The 20,431-nt window shown below is 44.4% G+C and overlaps 1 protein-coding gene across 1 annotated transcript in view; it reads left to right on the plus strand.

Annotated features, from left to right (window-relative positions):
* The window catches only part of c5 (complement component 5), a 167,211-nt gene that overhangs the window by 54,349 nt on the left and 92,431 nt on the right, over positions 1 to 20,431 (plus strand). The window contains exons 6-10 of the mRNA XM_070862594.1: positions 2,408 to 2,490; positions 3,851 to 3,941; positions 4,827 to 4,935; positions 6,912 to 7,038; positions 14,803 to 14,918. Coding sequence (XP_070718695.1) covers positions 2,408 to 2,490; positions 3,851 to 3,941; positions 4,827 to 4,935; positions 6,912 to 7,038; positions 14,803 to 14,918 — 526 coding nt within the window. The remainder of the gene's footprint in view (positions 1 to 2,407; positions 2,491 to 3,850; positions 3,942 to 4,826; positions 4,936 to 6,911; positions 7,039 to 14,802; positions 14,919 to 20,431) is intronic.

Genomic DNA, 20,431 nt, shown 5'->3' on the forward strand with positions numbered 1-20,431 from the left:
CCACAGCGCCAACAAGGTGTTAATGGCCTACATTCATCACCCTTGATGGTAGACTCTGAGACATCTATGGACGAGCAGCTGCAGACATGTGTGACCTGCCCTGTACGTTGCAATTCGAAAACAACATCACTTTGTTCACAGTACTTGTAGCAGCACTTGTGTGCTGAGAGATTTGCTTAGTATTGTCACTGGTGGCAATGAACGCCTGGGCTATGGCCTTACTCAAGGTTGGGGTTTCTACAGTCAAAAGTTTGTGAAATATGGTTTCGTGGCCAATGCCAAGTATGAAAAAGTCTCTGACCATGTGCTCCAAATGTCCTTCAAATTCGCAATGTCCTGCAAGGCGTCTTAGCTCGGCGACATAACTCGCCACTTCTTGGCCTTCAGACCTTTTGTAGGTGCAGAACCGGTACCTCGCCATCAGAACGCGTTCCTTCGGGTTCAAATGCTCTCAGACCAGTGTGCACAAATCATCGTACGATTTCTCCGTGTGTTTCGCTGGAGTGAGCAGATTCTTCATGAGGCCATACATTGATGCTCCACAGACAGTGAGGAGGATCGCCCTTTGTTTGGCAGCGTTCTCATCCCCATCTAGCTCGTTGGCCATGAAGTATTGGTCGAGTCGCTCCACAAAGGTTCTCAATCATCTCCCCAATCATCTCCCTCTGAGAATTTCTCCAGGATGCCCACTGTTCTCTGCATCTTTGGGTTCCCTATATGCATCTTGTCGCCAGTTGTCATGTATGGAGAAAGAGTCAGACTGAACACTGTGAGCTCAAAGTAAAGTGTGACCGTCGTCTTTTATTGCAGGTCTCCAGAATACTCTCCAACCAGTGAGGCCTCCTTAAATACCTGTGCTCCCAAGGGATTATGGGATCCCTTGGGACTGTAGTGGATGAGCTCTCTGGTGTCTGTACAGAGCAAATACAAGTTTACATATATAACAGTCATGGTCCCAAATGGCTCGCTGGCATGGTCATAGCCAAAGAGGGGGGAGTAAGGTATTTTAGGTCAAACTGACCAATGGACAAACGCACAGAAAATATTTGTCCAAATCAAATTGTGGTTCACCAACAGCTACCAACAATCCGAAGAGGACACCACCGACTTTGACCTTCCAACACACACACAAATGGCATCTGACATCATCATCCCCAACAGCCCGGCAAGGCCGGCTGCCCAACAGCCCAGTGAAGAACTGACCAACCCACCCACACCAGCATTTGTACTGAGACGATCGACAAGGGAGCGCAAAGCTCCAGATCGTCTCACGTTGTAAATAAGTGTACTGTTGACATCACGAGTGATGTTAGGTATTTAATCCTTTGTAACCTGCATCACAGCTGACCACCAGAGGGCCCACCTGTTGGAGTCCCAAGGGATCTCAGCATCCCTTGGGAGCACAGTATATCAGCAGGCCACCCACGAGGTACCTGCACTCTGGAATTGTAATAAAGGAGCTAAGGTCACACTTGCTCATTACACACAGTACTCAGTCTCACCATTTATTATGAGTGTAACATTAAGTATTGCCAAGTTTATTTTTCTGGAAATTCATATTCCTATCAATTAATTGTGCATTGTCAAATTTAATTTAAGATTTTCTTTTGATAACAGACCACTAGTTTTAAAAGAGACTCACATATCCTTTCCTATCAATCTGAAAGAAATTGTGCAAAGTCACACTTTTGTTGTGGAATGTATGATTTACAAGGCCAGGCAACATTTTTAATGTCATGTTGGTCACTTAGCATAAAATGTAGTAAAGGTGCTGTTCTGTGATTGGGGATAAAATGCATTAAACAGTGCAAAGTTGAGTGAACTTTACTTTGAATCCAAGAAGTAATATATTTAATCTGACTTCTTGATAGATGCTACAAGCCAAGAATAAAAAAACTGATCCATTTCCCTGCAATAACCTCCCTCATCTGGACGGACAGAAAAAAGTTTCAATCCAAGCCTAAAAAATCTAGATCACAGCATCATGGTATTGTTTTGGGCAGGAGAAGACTATTGGTGCATCTATCCTATCTTTCCAAACCTATCGAGTTTCTTATTATGATTCTAGAACAAATAGGCATGTATCCATTTCCTGATGGGAATTCATCCAGTCCTTTATTTAAAACCTTGCCATGGTTTTCTGTCCACAATGCATGCTGATAAAGATACCATTTTACTAAAAAAACATTGACTACATTTCTTATATCCCTTTGATACTATAAACTTAAAATTGTATCTCTTAGTCCTCAGATCCTGTACCTGGCAGAAGAACACAAATGGCATGTCTATTCTACTGCTGTTTAGCAAAAAAATGGATTTTCAACACAAAAATATTTCTATAGAGCTCAGACGGATTAATAATATTGTTATTACTGTTATATTTAAATTACAATGATGTTCTTTTCAGATATGGATTGTGGAAAATAGAAGCTTTATATAAAAATGACTTCACAACATCTACTTCAACACGGTTTGAGATCAAAGAATATGGTAGATAAATACTTAATATTCTAACACTAACATAAACTAACAAATATGAATTAATGTTCTTATTTTTGGTTTGTGGAAAGATTCAGCTTTACGTTGCTGTTGTACTAAAGGATTGCTTAAGATGGAAACAAATTGTAGTAATCCAAATGTAAACATCTCTAGGGCTGGATTTTCGGCAGGTTTGCGAGCGAGTTTTTGCCACGATTTGACCCTCCGCAGCGAAAAGCCAGTCGCAAAGCCTGGGCGGGTTCCTTGGGTACCTCTTTGTGGCGGCGCTTCCATGTACCGCCGGGGAGAGGTGCATCGACGTGCAATGACGCGGATTGCATTTGCGTCGGACTTTCAGCTCTCTCCCGACCCATATGTCACACCCAGAATAGCGACAGATCAAACCTGCCAGCAGCGGTAAGTATGAACACCTGTAAAAAAGGTAAGTTAAAGTTTTTATTTTTTAATTCTTTTTCAGTGATTTGCTAGCTAAGGGTTTTGTGAATGTTTTTGGAATGCTTTTTGCAATTTTATTTTTATTTTTTTCCCCCTCCCAAGGCCTCTCTCGCAGCGCTCCCAGCCCCAGACTAAATTTGTCGAAACTCGCGTTTTTGCACTGCAAATCCTCGTACAATGCCCCCCCCCCTCCCCCCCCCCTTACCGATGCGTGGCACATATGTAAAACCTGAAAGTTCGGCCTAAAAACAGTTGTGCAACGTAAACGTTAATTTTCACATATCGCTATCGTTTTCGCTGAAAAAACCCAAAAGCCGAAAATCCGGTCCTTCATGCACAATATTGAACACTAGCCTTTGATAATTGCAGTTTCATATAGAGGGGTATTACCAAGGGTTTTACCTGAAATTAGAAATTATTGCCTTCTCATGTAACAGGAAATATTTTACAGAAAAAATAAGGCACTCTATTTTACTGGATTATAATCACAATGTTATTCGGAAAAATAACTGCAAAATCCAGGCCACTGAAATTAAGTATTTTGTGTTGAGTAGGGCAGTGAGTAAAGAGAAAATTAAGAAAACCAAGAAGTACTTGATTGTGTTTGAGAGCAATTTTAAGCTAATTAGTTATTGGTCCAATACTTCAAAGTAAAATGTAATGTTTTGGTTCTTATTTGCAATTGGATTCTACCATTGTTAAATTTAAAGAGCTGAGGCAAACTGTATATGTGTCACCAAGTTTTAACAGAATTTGAACAGTTCTTAATTCTAATTCATGTTGATCTGCTATTTTGCAAATTATATTCACAACATTGAAGGATGCTTAAAGCAATGATCCACAGACAGTAGGTAGCTGAAGAATTATGTAAACCAGCAGAACATTATTTCATGGCAAACTGTTGATACCTTTTCAGTGTTACCAACCTTTCAGATCTCTATCAAACCAGAAAAACACTACATCTCCTTTAAAGAATTTGAAACATTTACAATAACTATAACAGCAAGGTAATTATTTTTCAGTTTTTTATAATGACATATAAGTTGTATTTTTGATTTTTATGTAAACAGATCAATGGTTAAAGTGGCAACAAAAGTTTAACATAATCAAAAAGTCTGGAGGTTAAGATGGGTTCATATGAAGGACATGTCAATTCTTTGGTTATAATACTGTTACCATTCTGTCATGTAGCTGTTTCCAATAATACACACACAATGGTGCTTGTTAAGTCATTTCGTAAAAATGGCTTTGAATTGGCCCTTGTGGCTGCACTATGCGAGTTCAATGCTATTCAGTTCGATTATCAGTTTGTTGTGATGTGGTAATACACAGATGATTTTAAAAATCCTTTTATGAACATTAAAAATGCCAGATTATGATAAAAGTAAACAAGGGCAGATGGCACCATATTGATTTTTAGGATGCTGCAAAGTTATTTTTTGTAGTGTGACCATTAAAGTTCTGTTTCCAGGAGTGAGGTTGACTCCATTATAATCACAATTAAGTAACAGTTTCATCAGATCAAAAAAAAGTATTTCATAGGAAGGCATAGGGTATTTTGTTTATCTGATTTAAAACATTTACTTTTGTAAGGTTTTGAAATACCTAAAACATTGCAAACTGACAGGCGATATGGTAGGTTTGGCACCAGGAAAGTATTTCCTTGTTTTTCAGATAATAAATGGTTTTATTTTATTACTGTTGTACCTACAGTACCATGAACGTCAATTCAACTGTCCCAGGTATAACTATGTCTCTTTTACATTACATGTATGTGAGTGTAGCACACGTCATTTTAATGAGACAGAAAGCTGCATAGTTAAGATTTTTGTTTTTGCAAAAAATAAAACTTCAGTCCACAATTAATCTAATAATTTTTCACAATTTTACAGCTATTTTTACAAAAAAACATTAGCATCAGCATATGTCTTTGTACGTTTTGGAATTCTTGATAAAGATGGTGTGAAGCAAATAATGCCACATGCAGCACAAGCACTTCTGGTAAGAGAAAAGAAAAACTATGATTAATAGTTAACTTACTATTGCCACCGTATTTGATTTCTAGGCACCAAAGCTTCAGCTTTGAGATGCTCATATAGCCTTTGTAAACTTGGATGCTATAGAGGCTCGTCAATGATTGGAATGCAATACAGGAACATATGAATGGTTGGTGAAGAGAATGGTTCCTCATATTTAGCTCTGCAATACACAATAGTCGAAAGTCAAATTGAGAGAGTTGCAGGACAAAGAGAGGGGCAAAAGCACTTTGGTTAGAGACGTGCAAAGTAGTGAGGAAAATGAAGGAAGAGACACATAGAACAATGATTCAGAAAATCCTAAATCACAACAACAAAGACAAAGAGTGAGACATGTATTCTTATTATATTGACTTGGAGTTTGAAAATTATCTACAAAGGGCAGTACAAATGAATTTATTTATTTCAACTTGTGTGACCCCAAAGGAAAACCACTGGCTGAACCGTGCTGTCCTCCTGGCTTCAGAAGAAAGCATTGCACTAAACAATGTAGTCATGTAGAAAACAGTGAATAAGTGAATGAACTAAACTACATCTATGATATATAAATTTATCTATACATTTTATTAAAAATCTTGCACTTCCTGTCTACAAAATCTTATGCATGGTCACTTTTTATTTCAACTATTTCTAATATAAATTCCTATGGCCACATTTATAATGAAAACGCCACATGTAAATCTGTTGTGTTGTAATTGCATCCTTTCCCCAATGGTGGCACTGTATCACCTGAGTTTTGAGCCTTCAATTTCCCCAGCCTGCCCTGCTCCAACCAACTCTGCTTTTCTGCTTTCGAAATTGCCCTAAGGTTTGCTATTTAACTATAAATAATAAGGTAAAATGAAAGTGAGAAATAAAAATAAGGACAAAATGTATGAATTTGAAATTACGCATGCGCACCCCGGTTCAATTATGACTGCTGTCAAATCTGCTTCACATGGTTTTGACTCCCCGTGTGCAATGCCATGGGAGATTGATTAGTAATACATTAAACGTGTTGCTTATGGTGCACATTTTCTGCCCACACTAACCTGTGTCACAATCTTTGAGGAATGTTTTTTTATATTCACATTTTAGAATGGTAAAACTGTACTGTCAACATTTGCTTGTCAGACTGCAGTGGAAAGCTTCATGTTAGATGATACTGTACTGTTGCACTTTCCTGTTCATGTTGCCCACGTCCTCTCTCTTGATTGACCACATAACCCTCTGTCCCTGTCAACTCTTCTTTAGGCCCGTTTTGCCTTTTTCTCAGCTCTGCCATCACTTTTAGACCCTACACCACCTTCTTTAGCATGTCCTGGCCCAGCTGTTGTTTCTCCTTTATGTCCTGCCACAAAGGGAGATTTTGGGTGAGAGTTGGGAGGGAGCATCCAGCCAAGGCCACAGGGCTGCTTTAGATTGTTTAATGGTGGATTTCAAGGCAATAGGGCAGTAGCAGAAGGCAGCATAAAGGAGGTGGAGCTTCATACATCTTGTCTCGTGTTCTTGGTTTCTATCCATATTCACTCCAACCTCAAGCTTTGGCCACCCACTCTCACACTCTGGTCCCAAATTCCATCTCATCCCCTTTCCCTTTAATTCTTCTCCTCTCCTCCCACCTACCCTCTCATCTTGTGTTCTCCTCAACCCCTGCACCTCTCTGCCACTTTCTTGTCAATGCAATCCTTTGTCACTATCCTTTGCCTAAAATGAAACCACTCATCTTACAATCAAATCACGCACTTAGATGACTATGCATTAACTGAACTGTTATTCCTATTTGATATCACTAGTTTGCATAAATAAGTTCACGATCTACAATATCACTCTGTGAGACACAAGACTCCATTGTATTATGACAGTTCAGGATATTCAAAGTCGTAATGAAAGCTTAGTTTTCTTTGGAAAGTTTGGTACAGTATTAGATAATAAAATTAGCAATCTTTGGTTCCTTATCAGATGACCTATGGAGTAACAACTGTAAAGTTCAATGCTAAAGCTGCAACTCAAGTAATACAGCGAGACAGTATTGAAGATCTTGATGGAGACTTTTTGTACATTGGAGTGACAGTTCAAGATATCTCAGGTACAAAATAATAACTCATGACTCAAGAACTAAAAATTGCACATGTCTATGTATGTACCACAGGCTGCTCTACTTAAAGGATGAATAGAACAAACTGCTCGGGAGTCCATGAGAGTAGCCTGGGATGTTTCTCACTATGAGAAGGGCCTTGCCATCCTGACACTGTGAGGTATCACAATCAAAAGCTTGTATTCTACCACTTCATAGAATAGCATTTTGGTGCTCTGTCATCCTGTTTCCTTAGTTGCCAAATTTCTATTTTTTTAGGCATCAACAAAGCAATCTTTTGAGACATGTGCTCATTACTTCTTTTGCAATGGCAAGCACTACTAAATACATAGGTTACATACTCAGCTTGTTCATGCTTCACCCAGCAGCACAGCTGAGGAACTTGTATGAAGAATCACAAATCCTGGCCTAGAAGTTGCATTAAGCTGCAACCAATTTACAGGCATAAAACAGGCACCGAAGGGTCCAACATGCCGAGTGGAATGCATACGTTGCAAGAGTGGGCCTGCCAATGGAAGCTACCTTTTGCAGTGAGCATAAACGGGGTGAAAGCCTGAATTAAAGCATAGAGGAGAGAAGAATTTCTAGTTAGCTTTTTATTCACATGTTAGTATTGTTATATATGTGGACTTGTATTTACTCTGTACAGCCACCAGAGGGCTCATGCCCTGGAGTCCCAAGGGATCCCATAATCCCTTAGGAGCACAGGTATTTAAGGAGGTTTCACAGGTTAGAGAGGCACTCTGGAGACCTGCAATAAAAGACTAAGGTCACACTTTACTTTGAGCTCACAGTGTTCAGTCTGACTCTTTCTCCATACTCAACAACTGGTGACGCGATACAGATAGCGAACTCAAAGATGCAGAGAACAGTGGGCATGCTGGAGAAATTCTCGGAGAGAGATGAATGGGAAAGTTTTGTGGAGCGACTTGAACAATACTTCGTGGCCAACGAGCTAGATGGGGAAGAGAGCGCTGTCAAACGAAAGGCGATCCTCCTCACCGTCTGTGGGGCACCAACGTATGGCCTCATGAAGAATCTGCTCACTCCAGCGAAATCGTACCACGATTTGTGCACACTTGTCCGAGAGCATTTGAACCCAAAGGAAAGCGTTCTGATGGCGAGGTACCGGTTCTACACCTACAAAAGGTCTGAAGGCCAGGAAGTGGCGAGTTATGTAGCCGATCTAAGACGACTTGCAGGACATTGCGAATTTGAAGGACATTTGAAGCACGTGCTCAGAGACTTTTTCGTACTTGGCATTGGCCACGAAACCATACTTCGGAAACTTTTGACTGTAGAGACCCCAACCTTGAGTAAGACCATAGCGATAGGCCAGGCGTTCATTGCCACCAGTGACAGTATGAAGTAAATCTCTCAGCACACAAGTGCTGCTACAAGTACTGTCACACATACCTGCAGCTGCACGTCCTCAGATGACTCAGAGTTCACCATCAAGGGTGATGAATGCAAGACCATGAAAACCTTGTTGGCGCTGCGGGGGTGATCATCGTTTCCATTCACGCCGATTCAAAGAGTACGTTTGCAAGGGCTGTGGAACAATGGGACACCTCCAACGAATGTGCAGGTGAGCTGCTAAGCCTGTTAAACCTGCAAACCACCATGTTGCAGAGGAGGACAGATCCATGGAGTTTCACGACGAGCTAGAGCCTCAGGTAGAGGAGGCGGAGGTACATGGGGTGCACACATTCACCACGAATTGTCCCCTGATAATGCTGAATGTTGAACTAAATGGACTCCCGGTGTCAATGGAGCTGGACACGGGCGCGAGCCTGTCCATCATGGGCAAAAAGACTTTCGAAAGGTTGTGGTGCATCAAGGCCTCAAGGCCATTCTTAACTCCAGTTCGCACGAAACTAAGAACTTAAACAAAAGAACTAATTCCTGTAATCAGCAGTGCTACCGTAAAGGTCTTCTACGATGGAGCGGTGCGCAAGCTACCACTCTGGGTAGTACCAGGTGATGGTTCCACGCTGCTCAGCAGGAGCTGGCTGGGAAAGATTCGCTGGAACTGGGACGATGTCCGAGCACTATCGCCCGCTGACAACACTTCGTGTGCCCAGGTCTTCAACAAATTTCCTTTGCTGTTCGAACCAAGCATCGTGAAATTCCAAGGCGAGAGCAGTACCGTACATGATGAGAGAAAGGGTAGAGATCAAGCTAGACCGGCTGCAAAGAGAGGGCATCATTTCACCGATCGAGTTCAGCGAGTGGGCCAGTCCTATTGTCCCAGTCCTCAAGGGAGACGGCACCGTCAGAATCTGTGGTGATTACAAAGTAACTATCAATCGTTTCTCCCTGCAGGACCAATACCCACTACCAAAGGCCGACCTCTTTGCAATGCTGGCGAGAGGAGAGACGTTCACGAAGCTGAATCTGACTTCAGCCTACATGATGCACGAACTGGAGGAATCATCGAAGGCCCTCACCTGCATCAACACGCACAAGGGACTTTTTGTAGAAAACAGATACCCGTTTGGAATCCGATCAGCGGCGGCAATATTCCAGAGAAACATGGAAAGTTTAATGAAGTCGGTCCCGTATACCGTAGTCTTCCAGGACAACATCTTGGTCACAGGTCGGAACACAGTCGAGCACCTGCAGAACGTGGAGGAGGTTTTTAGTCGACTCAACCGCGTGGGGCTCAGGTTAAAACACTTGAAGTGCATTTTCCTGGCGCCTGAGGTGGAGTTCTTGGGAAGGAGGATTGCGGCGGACGGCATCAGGCCCACTAAAGCGAAGACGGAGGCAATTTAGAACGCACCAAGGCCACAGAACGTGACAGAGCTGCGGTCGTTTCTGGGACTATTGAACTACTTTGGTAACTTTTTACCGTGTCTCAGCACACTGCCAGAACCACTGCATATTTTACTACGAAAAGGGGGCGAATGGGTTTGGGGCAAAAGCCAAGAAAATGCCATTGTAAAAGCAAGAGAATTGTTATGCTCAATTAAATTGCTTGTATTGTATGATCCATGTAAGCGTTTGGTACTCGCATGTGATGTGTCGTCATATGGCGTCGGGTGTGTATTGCAACAAGCTAATGATTTCGGGAAACTGCAACTGGTTGCTTATGCATGCAGAAGTCAGTCTAAGGCTGAGAGAGCCTACAGCATGATTGAAAAAGAAGCGTTAGCGTGTGTCTATGGGGTAAAGAAAATGCATCAATACGTGTTTGGGCTAAAATTCGAATTGGAAGCTGACCATAAGCCATTTATATCCCTGTTTTCTGAGAGTAAAGGGATAAATACCAACGCATCGGCCCGCATCCAGAGATGGGTGCTCACTTTGTCCGCATACAACTACGCCACCTGCCACAGGCCAGGCACAGAAAACTGTGCCAATGCTCTCAGTAGGCTGTCATTGCCCACCACGGGGGTGGAAATGGCGCAGCCCGCAGATCTAGCCATGGATATGGAAGCATTTGAGAGTGAGCAATCACCCATCACTGCCCGGCAGATCAAAACCTGGACAAGCCAGGACCCCTTATTATCTCTAGTCAAAAGCTGTGACGCAAAGATGAAATGTCTGTACAGGCAGACTGCCTTCTGTGGGGCAATCGAGTAGTGGTCCCCAAGAAGGGCAGAGGCACCTTCATCAATGACCTCCACAGTACACACTCAGGCATCATAATGATGAAAGCGATAGCCAGATCCCATTTGTGGTGGCCCGGTATCGATGCGGACTTAGAGTCCTGCGTTCACAGATGTAATACATGCTCGCAGTTAAGCAATGTACCCAGGGAGGCGACGCTAAGTTTATAGTCTTGGCCCTCCAAACCGTGGTCTAGGGTACACGTCGATTATGCAGGCCCGTTCTTGGGTAAAATGTTCCTTGTGGTTGTAGATGCGTACTCCAAGTGGATTGAATGTGAGATAATGTCGGCTAGCACGTCCGCTGCAGGCCATGTTTGTCACACACGGCTTACCCGATGTCCTGGTGAGCGACAACGGGCCATTCTTTAAACTCAACTAGTGCTGAGTTCAAAGAATTCATGACCCGTAACGGGATCAAACATGTCACATCTGCCCCGTTTAAAGCAGCGTCAGGCAGTGAGAGCAGTGCAAACCATCAAGCAAGGCTTGAAGAGGGTAACTGAAGGCTCACTATCCAGAGTCCTTAGCTACCGCACGAGACCCCACTCACTCACTGCGATCCCACCTGTTGAACTGCTCATGAAAAGAGCACTTAAGACAAGGCTCTCGTTAGTTCACCCTGATCTACATGAATAGGTAGAGAACAGGCGGCTTCAACAAAGTGCATACCATGATAGCGCAAATGTGTCACGTGAGATTGAAATCAATGATCCTGCATTTATATTAAATTATGGTCCCAAGTGGCTTCCCGGCACTGTCGTGGCCAAAGAGAGGAGCAGGGTGTTTCGGGTCAAACTTTCAAATGGACTCATTCAACAGAAACACTTGGACCAAATCAAACTCAGATTCACGGACTATCCTGAGCAACCCACCTTGGACCCTATCTTTTTTGATCCCCCAAAATACACACCAGTGTCAACTGGCACCACAGTTGATCACAAAGCAGAACCCATCATTCACAGCAACCCTGCAGGGTCCAACACACCAGGCAGCCCAGCAAGGCCAGCTGCGCAGCAGCCCAGCAAGAGCCCAACAAATGATTCAACAATACCAGCTTTGACACCAAGACAGTCAACCAGGGCAAGAAGGGCCCCAGATCTTTTCACATTCTAAATAGTTACACTATGAACAGCCACCGGAGGGCTCATCCCCTGGAGTCCCAAGGGATCCCATAATCCCTTGGGAGTACAGGTAGTTAAGGAGGTTTCACAGGTTGGAGAGGCACTCTGGAGACCTGCAATAAAAGACTAAGGTCACACTTTACCTTGAGCTCACAGTGTTCAGTCTGACTCTTTCTCCATACACAACAGTATCCCACAGTGTAACTTTAGGGGGCCCGTGCCTTAAAAGTTACCTTCACAATTAAAACTAGACTTAGAGCACAATCCTACTTGTCAAAAAGAGGATGTTTTGGCAGAAATTTGGTGGTTGCCATTGTGCTACTTTAAAATGTAAGACAGAAATGTTCTTTTGGCACGGAATCAAAGAGAGGGCGGTCATACTACACAGTACATCGAAACCACAAATTTTTGCAACTCTTGATGATTCACATAAAAATGATGCCTGCATTCTCAGTCATCTCCTTCAAATGTCAAAGACTGAGCTTACTCACCAGTGCTCTCCAATTACAACAAGTTGGGGACAGGGGAAGTCAGGAAACAAAATGAACAACAACTTTAATTTATATAGTGCCTTTAACGCAGTAAAACATCCCAAGGTGCTTCACTGCAGTGTTATAAGACAAAACAAATAAATTTGACACCGAGTCACGTTGTGGCAGATGAGAGATACGTTTTAAGGAGCGTCTTAAAGGAGAAAAGAGACGTGGAGAGGCGAAGAGGTTTAGGGGGGGAGTTCCAGAGCTTAGGGCCCATGCAGCTGAAGGCACGGCCACTGATGGTTGAACAGTTATAATCAGAGATGCTCAAGAGGGCAGAATTTGAGGAGCGCAGACATCTCGTGTGGAATGTCCTTACACACTACTATAAATTCACACGAGGCACATTCTGCAGACAAGGTCACTCTGTGACCTGAACCTTTATTCACAGGACCAAGAAGTAATGACCCTGCGTGGGACCTCCCTTTATATACCTGGATGACCAGGTGAGGAGTGTCTCCCACAAGTTCACCCCCTGTGGTCAAGGTGTGCATTTCTTCGGTGTATACAGTATGCAGTGTTGTTATGAAGGTTACAGTTACATGAAGGTTACATACATGACATCGTGGGGTTGTGAGGCTGAAAGATTACAGAGATAGGGAGGGGAGAGGCCCTGGAGAGATTTCTAAACAATGGATGATAATTTTGAAATCGAGGTGTTGCTTAACTGGGAGCCAATGTAGGTCAGCGAGCACAGGGGTGATGGGTGAGCGGGAGTTGGTGTGAGTTAGGACATGGGCTGCCGCGTTTTGGATGACCTCAAGTTTACGTAGGGTAGAATGTGAGAGGCCAGAAGGAGTGCGTTGGAGTAGTCAAGTCAAGAGGTAACAAAGGCATGGATGAGGGTTTCAGCAGCAGATGCAGGGGCAGAGGCGAGCGATGTTACAGAGATGGAAATAGATGGTTTTAGTTATGCCGCGGATATGTGGCCGGAAGCTCATTTCAGGGTCAAATATGACGCCTAGGTTTCGAACAGTCTGGTTTAGCCTCAGATAGATGCTAGGGATAGGGATTCAGTGGCTAGGGAGCGCAGTTTGTGGCAGGGACCAAAGACAATGGCTTCAGTCTTCCCAATATTAAATTGGAGAAAATTTCGGCTCATCTAGTCCTGGATGTCCCGACTCTCTGCTTCCTGTCTGCCAACCAGTTCTCTATCCACGTCGGTATATTACCCCCAATACCATGTGCTTTAATTTTGCGCACTAATCACTTGTGTGGCACCTGGTCAAAAGCCTTTTGAAAGTCCAAATACATCACTTCCACTGGTTCTCCCTTGTCCACTCTACTCATTACATCCTCAAAAAATTCCATTAGATTTGTCAAGCATGATTTCCCTTTCATAAATCCATGTTGACTTGGACCGATCCTGTCACTGCTTTCCAAATGCGCTGTTATTTCATCTTTAATAATTGATTCCATCATTTTCCCCACTACTGATGTCAGGCTAACCAGTCTATAACTACCCGATTTCTCTCTCCCTCCTTTTTTAAAAAGTGGTTGTTACATTAGCTACCCTCCAATCCATAGGAACTGATCCAGAGTCGATAGACTGTTGGAAAATGATCACCAATGCATCCACTATTTCTAGGGCTGATCATGCAACTTCAGTACCCCATTCCTGCTTTCTCTCCATACCCCTTGACAGTTAGCAGTATAGAATAGTAGCCGGGGGTTACCGTTTGCATTCCAGAATGAACCTGGAATAGTGAGCAGTTTTGTCTGCCACATCCGGTCAAGTCTGTGCCCCTTGGACTTGAGGGAGCAAAGATGAGGGCTGTACCAGGGGGAACGGCCAGGGTGGAGAGAGAGTGATGGTTTTAATAGGGCCTAGGCCATCAAAGGTGATGGTGAGGGTGTGGTTGAGCAGATTGGTGGCTGCAGACAAGTCATGAAGCCAGAAAACAAAATGAAGATTTATATGCTTTTGCTAAAGGCACTTACTAACCAAGAAAATGATTTTCTAAAATTACTTCTTTTTCAAAGTCAACTAAAGTGACACAAATGATTTTGAATCAGCTTTTATATATATGTTTTTTTTAATAAAAATGATCCAGCTCTATTATGAGACATTGAAAGATGTGACTGTATTCCCAGGACTCTAGCGGTTCAAGAACTTGTCTTTAATGAAAGAACAATCCATTTCCACTATGAGAAGTTGAAAGAATTCCTGACCTAACACCATTGTGGGGATACCATCACCACAAGGACTGCAGGGGCTTGGTTCTCAGGCCAACTAGGATAGGCCATAAATGTGGCTATAACAGTGTTGCCCACGTCCTGAAAACAAATAATAAAAATATTTGCTCTTCCTGTAGTTGTAGAATTGATCTGATAACCTAAGTATCAACTCTGTAGCAGTCTTCAAAAGTCCAATACAAAAATTCCAGCAACGGAGCTCTAGGAAAACAAAGTTGTAAGAAATTTGAAAAAAATTGTGTAAGTCAGAAATAATAACTCTTTTTTTTTTGCATTTAATGTCAGCCGACATATCTGAAGATGCTGCATACACTGGAGTTAAATTTACGGTATCGCCGTACACAATTAACTTGGTAGCAACTCCACTCTTCATAAAACCCAAGCTTCCGTACAACATCATAGTAAGTAAAGGTGTTACGTTTTCTGTTTCTGTACCAAGAATCTAGTCTATTTGATGGTGGATTTTCTTTTAACATTCTGTCATGTATCTCACACTGCTGCATATAACTGTATCTTACCATGCTATACATGACTGTAACTAGAGATGACCTGTAACCACAAGCATACTTTACCACCAGGGGTGCATTGCAGGAGACACTGCATACCTGTTCCACACAGGTATATAAAGGCAGGTCTCAGGCAAGTGTGGCACTCGAGAGCTGTGAAATAAAGGTGCAGGTCCTGAGTGACCTTGGCTTCAGCATGTGCCTCGTGTGAGTCTGTACTACAGGGTCAGGACTTGACAGTGGCGACGAGTTACGGGATCACAGAATCCACAGAATGGCTACCAACGGCTCAGATGAGAAATACAATGCTGGAGACAATTGGGAGGACTTTATAGAAAAGCTCCAGCAAAGCTTTGTAACCAAAGACTGGTTGGGCGACAATAAGGCAGACAAGAGAAGAGCCCATCTCTTGACCAGCTGTGGCTCGAAAACATACGCCTTAATGAAGGACCTGCTGGCACTCGTGGAACCAGCAAGCAAGTCGTTTGAAGAGTTGAGCACACTGGTGAGAGACCACCTGAAGCCAGCGAGCAGCCTACACATGGCCAGACACAGGTTCTACAACTACAGACACTGTGTGGGCCAGAGCATACCCGACTTTGTGGCGGAACTTTGGAGGCTGGCTAGTTTATGTGAGCTCTGCGATGAATTAAGGAGAGAAGTACTGAGAGACTTTTTCATTGAAGGAATAGGCCACGCAGGCATATTCTGAAAGCTTATAGAGACCAAGAACTTGACCCTAGAGACAGCAGCACTGGTCGCACAGACATTCTTGGCAGAAGAAAAAACGAGGTTGATCTATACTGCGGGTACGACAACGAAACATCGGAACAAGGGGTTCACAGCATGAAACAAGCCGCTACCCCACACACAGACAAAGGCAGGAGAGCAGTCCTTCAACAGCAGGCAGTGGCACCAGAAGCCAGCAACGGCCACATGAACAACCGTTCACACCTCATCAACCCACAATGCGAGCAATCAACTACAGACTGAGAGAAGCTCAAGAGAGATCAGCCAGACGCAGCTCATCCTTTGGAAACAATGGAAGCGGTCTGTGCTGGAGATGTGGGGGAAGGCACTCAACAAGAGGGTGCCGATTTCAGCATGCTGTTTTCAGAAACTGCAATGATACAGGGCATCTGGCTCGCATGTGCAGAAAAACAGCAGCTCGGCTGGTATACGAATCGGAAGGGTTGGAAAGCGGACCAGAAGACGGTGGGGACAGTGCCCAGGATGCCTAGGTACAGCGGGTCAACACGATCAATGTCCACTGTTCTTACAACAAGACACCTCCAATAATAATGAGGGTCCTACTCAACGGGATACCCGTCAACATGGAACTGGACACGGGAGCTAGTCAATCTCTCATGAGCGCCCAACAATTTGAACAGCTGTAGCCGCACAAAAGCAACAGACCAAAACTCATAAGGATCGACACCAAACTAAGGACCTATACCAAAGAAATCGTCCCAGTCCTTGGCAGCGCCATGCTCTCAATCACACACAAAGTGACGGTGAACCGACTTCCCCTGTGGATTGTCCTCGGAGATCTCCCAGCACTGTTGGGGAGAAGCTAGCTTGCAAAACTAAATTGGAAATGGGATGATGTTCACGCCATGTCATCAGAGGAATGGACCTCCTGCTCAACAGTTCTAAGTCATTTTGAACATCTCTTTTAGCCAGTTGTGGGCACCTTCAAAGGGGCTAAAGTTAAAATCTACATCACACAGGATGCCAGACCGGTCCATCACAAGGCTAGAGCTGTGCCTTATGTGATGAGGGAAAAGATTGAACACGAACTGGTCCGGTTTCTGCGGGAAGGCATTATCTCACCCGTGGAATTTAGTGACTGGGCAAGTCCCATCGTCCCCGTCATGAAGCCTAATGGATCCGTACGAATCTGTGGGGATTACAAGTCTACCATAAACAGAGTCTCCCTACAGGACCAATACCCGCTGCCCAGAGCGGAGGACCTATTTGCCACATTGGTTGGAGGAAAACTTTTCTCGAAACTAGACCTCACATCTGCGTATATGACGCAAGAACTGACCGAAGAGCCTAAGCTACTCACCACCATCAACACATATCGAGGCCTTTTTATGTACAATCGATGCCCATTCGGCATCAGCTCGGCAGCTGCTTTATACTAGCGCAACATGGAGAGTCTGCTCAAGTCCATCCCGGGGACGGTTGTGTTTCAAGATGACATACTCATCACGGGCAGGGACACCGACTCCCATCTCCGCAATTTGGAGGAAGTACTAAATCGATTGGAGTTAAGAAATCCAAGTGTCTGTTTCTCGCGCCCGAGGTTGAACTTTTGGGCAGAAGGATTGCCGCTGATGGAATCCGCCCAACAGAATCCAAAACCGAAGCAATTCGCCTGGCACCCAGGCCCCGGAATGTCTCGGAACTGCGCGCCTTTCTCGGGCTACTCAATTACTTTGGGAACTCTATGCAGAACTTGAGCACGCTGCTGGAACCTCTCCACGTGCTACTCAGAAAGGGGTGTGATTGGTTTTGGGGGGACGCCCAAGAACGCGCCTTCAATAAGGCATGCAACCTTTATGTTCCAACAATGTTTTAGCCTTTTTTGACCCAGGTAAAAAACTAGTTCTTACATGTGATGCGTCAGCGTACGGGGTCGGGTACATTTTACAGCATGTCAATGATGCGGGTAAATTACAATGATGCTTATGCCTCCAGGTCACTTTCGACGGCGGAGCGCGGGTACGGTATGGTTGAGAAGGAGGCGCTCGCGTGCGTGTACGGTGTCAAAAAGATGTACCAATACCTTTTCGGGGCCAAGTACGCGTTAGAAACCGACCACAAACCCCTCACGTCCCTACTATCCGAGTGCAAGGCAATAAACGGCAACGCCTCGGCACGCATTCAGCGGTGGGCACTCATGCTGGCGTCTTACAACTACACAAGGCACAGACCAGGCACAGACAACTGTGCCGACGCGCTTAGCAGGCTAGCTCTAGCGACCACAGAAGGGTCCGACGAACAGGACTGTGAAATGGTCATGGCAATCAATGCCTTTGAATCCACAGGTTCGCCCATGACGGCTCGCCAAATCAGAGCCTGGACGAACAGCAATCCCACGTTATCCTTAGTCAAAAGATGTGTCTTAACTGGTGACTGGGCAGAGGCTCGCGATACCTGCCCCGAGGAGATCAAACCTTTCCATAGGCGCATGCATAAACTATCACGACAGGCAGACTGCCTGATGTGGGGTAGCCGAGTAGTTATGCCCTTGCGAGGCAGAGAGGCGTTTGTCCGGGAGCTCCACCGCGAACACCCGGGGATCGTCCTTATGAAGGCCATAGCCAGATCCCATGTCTGGTGGCCTGGCATTGACGCGGACTTGGGGCTCTGCGTCCGGCGGTGCACCATTTGTGCCCAACTCAGTAATGCCCCCAGGGCGGCCCCCCTAAGCCCCTGGCCCTGGCCCACCAAACCATGGTCGCGGGTGCATGTAGACTATGCGGGCCCATTCATGGGCAAAATGTTTCTCGTAGTCGTCAATGCATTTTCAAAGTGGATCGAGTGCACCATTTTAAACTCGAGCACCACCTCCACCACTGTGGAGAGCCTTAGAACCATGTTTGCAACGCACGGAATTACTGACATATTGGTCAGCGATAATGGTCCGTGCTTCACCAGCGCAGAATTTCAAGATTTTATAGTTGACCACGGCATAAATCATGTTGAGAAGGCACCGTTCAAGCCAGCCTCCAACGGCCAGGCGGAGCGAGCAGTGCAAATCGTTAAACAAGGCATGCCAAAAATCCAAGGTCACACGCTACAGAGCCGCTTGTCCAGACTGCTGCTGGCATACAGATGTCGTCCGCACTCGTTGACTGGGGTTCCCCCCACGCAACTATTGATCAAACGGACCTTAAAGACTTGGCTCTCGTTAATCCTCCCAGACATGCATGAAATTGTTGAGGCAAAGCGCCGGAAGCTAACTGAGTACCATGACCGAAATTCGAGGGGGAGGTGGAATGAGATAGGGGACAAAGTGTTTGTGCTAAACTATGGCAGGGGTCCCAAATGGTTTGCAGGGACAGTAACAGGCAAGGAAGGAAACAGGCTACTGGTTGTACAAATGGACAATGGCCAAAGCTGCCGGAGGCATGTAGACCAAGTAAAAAGTAGATTCACCAACAACACTGCAGAACCAGAGGCAAACAACAATGTGGAACTCACACCACATCTGGTGGACAGACAGAGGGAACAACCTGAGGAAAGGGCAGTCTCAACAGACAGCCCAGGCGAGATACCAGCAATCATACTGAATGAAACAGACAGCCCAGGCGAGATACCAGCAATCACACCGAAAGAAAAACAGGCACCAAGGCAAACAACTGAACCACAACTAAGACGCTCCACGTAAGAGCGTAGACCACCTGAGAGACTGAATCTATAAAGACAATAAGACCTTGGGGAAGGGTGATGTCATGTATCTCACACTACTACATATAACTGTATCTTACCATGCTATACATGACTGTAACTAGAGATGACCTGTAACAATAAGCATACCTTACCACCAGGGGTGCACTTGCAGGATACACTGCATACCTGTTCCACACAGGTATATAAAGGCAGGTCTCAGGCAAGTGTGGCACTCGAGAGCTGTGAAATAAAGGTGCAGGTCCTGAGTGACCTTGACTTCAGCATGTGCCTTGTGTAAGTCTGTACTGCAGGGTCAGGGCTTTACACATTCCTATATATACAACGTTGCTATTAATATCGAAACCAGTCAGTCATCACTGTCCCTCTGGATCAATTCATTTGGAAACATCAATCTCAAATAAGCTCATGCAGACGAAGAACTGGACAAATCTAATAGCCCTGTCTTCTCGATTATACAAAGTTTCAAACACTCTAACACAGATTTTTGTAAATCACTTGACTTTGTTATTGTCACTAAAATAGGAATTATTCTCATTCATAATCAAGGATGTGGAGGTAATTCCACCATAAATGTAACATCTTCCTCTCATTTGTCCAGAACTGCTGTAGTGTTTTAATATTGTCTTACATTTTTATTGCCCATTAATACAAAACCGGGCCAACGTCTCGGAGTGAGTTACTCCAAATAGTGCATACCATAAGGTCACTTCTCAATATTGTGCTTTGCAGGGAGCACGCAATTGGGCAGACAGCCTGAATGCTAGTGGCACCATATTTCCAACTCAACAGGATAGAGGGTTTTTGTTTGTGCTTGAGATCACGCTCACAGCATCCATAGGCTTCATTATAACCCTGAAATGTATTGGAATTTAATGTAAATGGGACCCATGACAAATTCATCGTCTTTTCTGCCCTCTGAACTCTACATGAGCTGATTATCCATTTAGAAACATAGAAACATAGAAAATAGGTGCAGGAGTAGG

The sequence above is a fragment of the Pristiophorus japonicus genome, chromosome 20 (assembly GCF_044704955.1).
Source record: "Pristiophorus japonicus isolate sPriJap1 chromosome 20, sPriJap1.hap1, whole genome shotgun sequence".
In the NCBI taxonomy this organism is placed as follows: Eukaryota; Metazoa; Chordata; class Chondrichthyes; family Pristiophoridae; genus Pristiophorus; species Pristiophorus japonicus.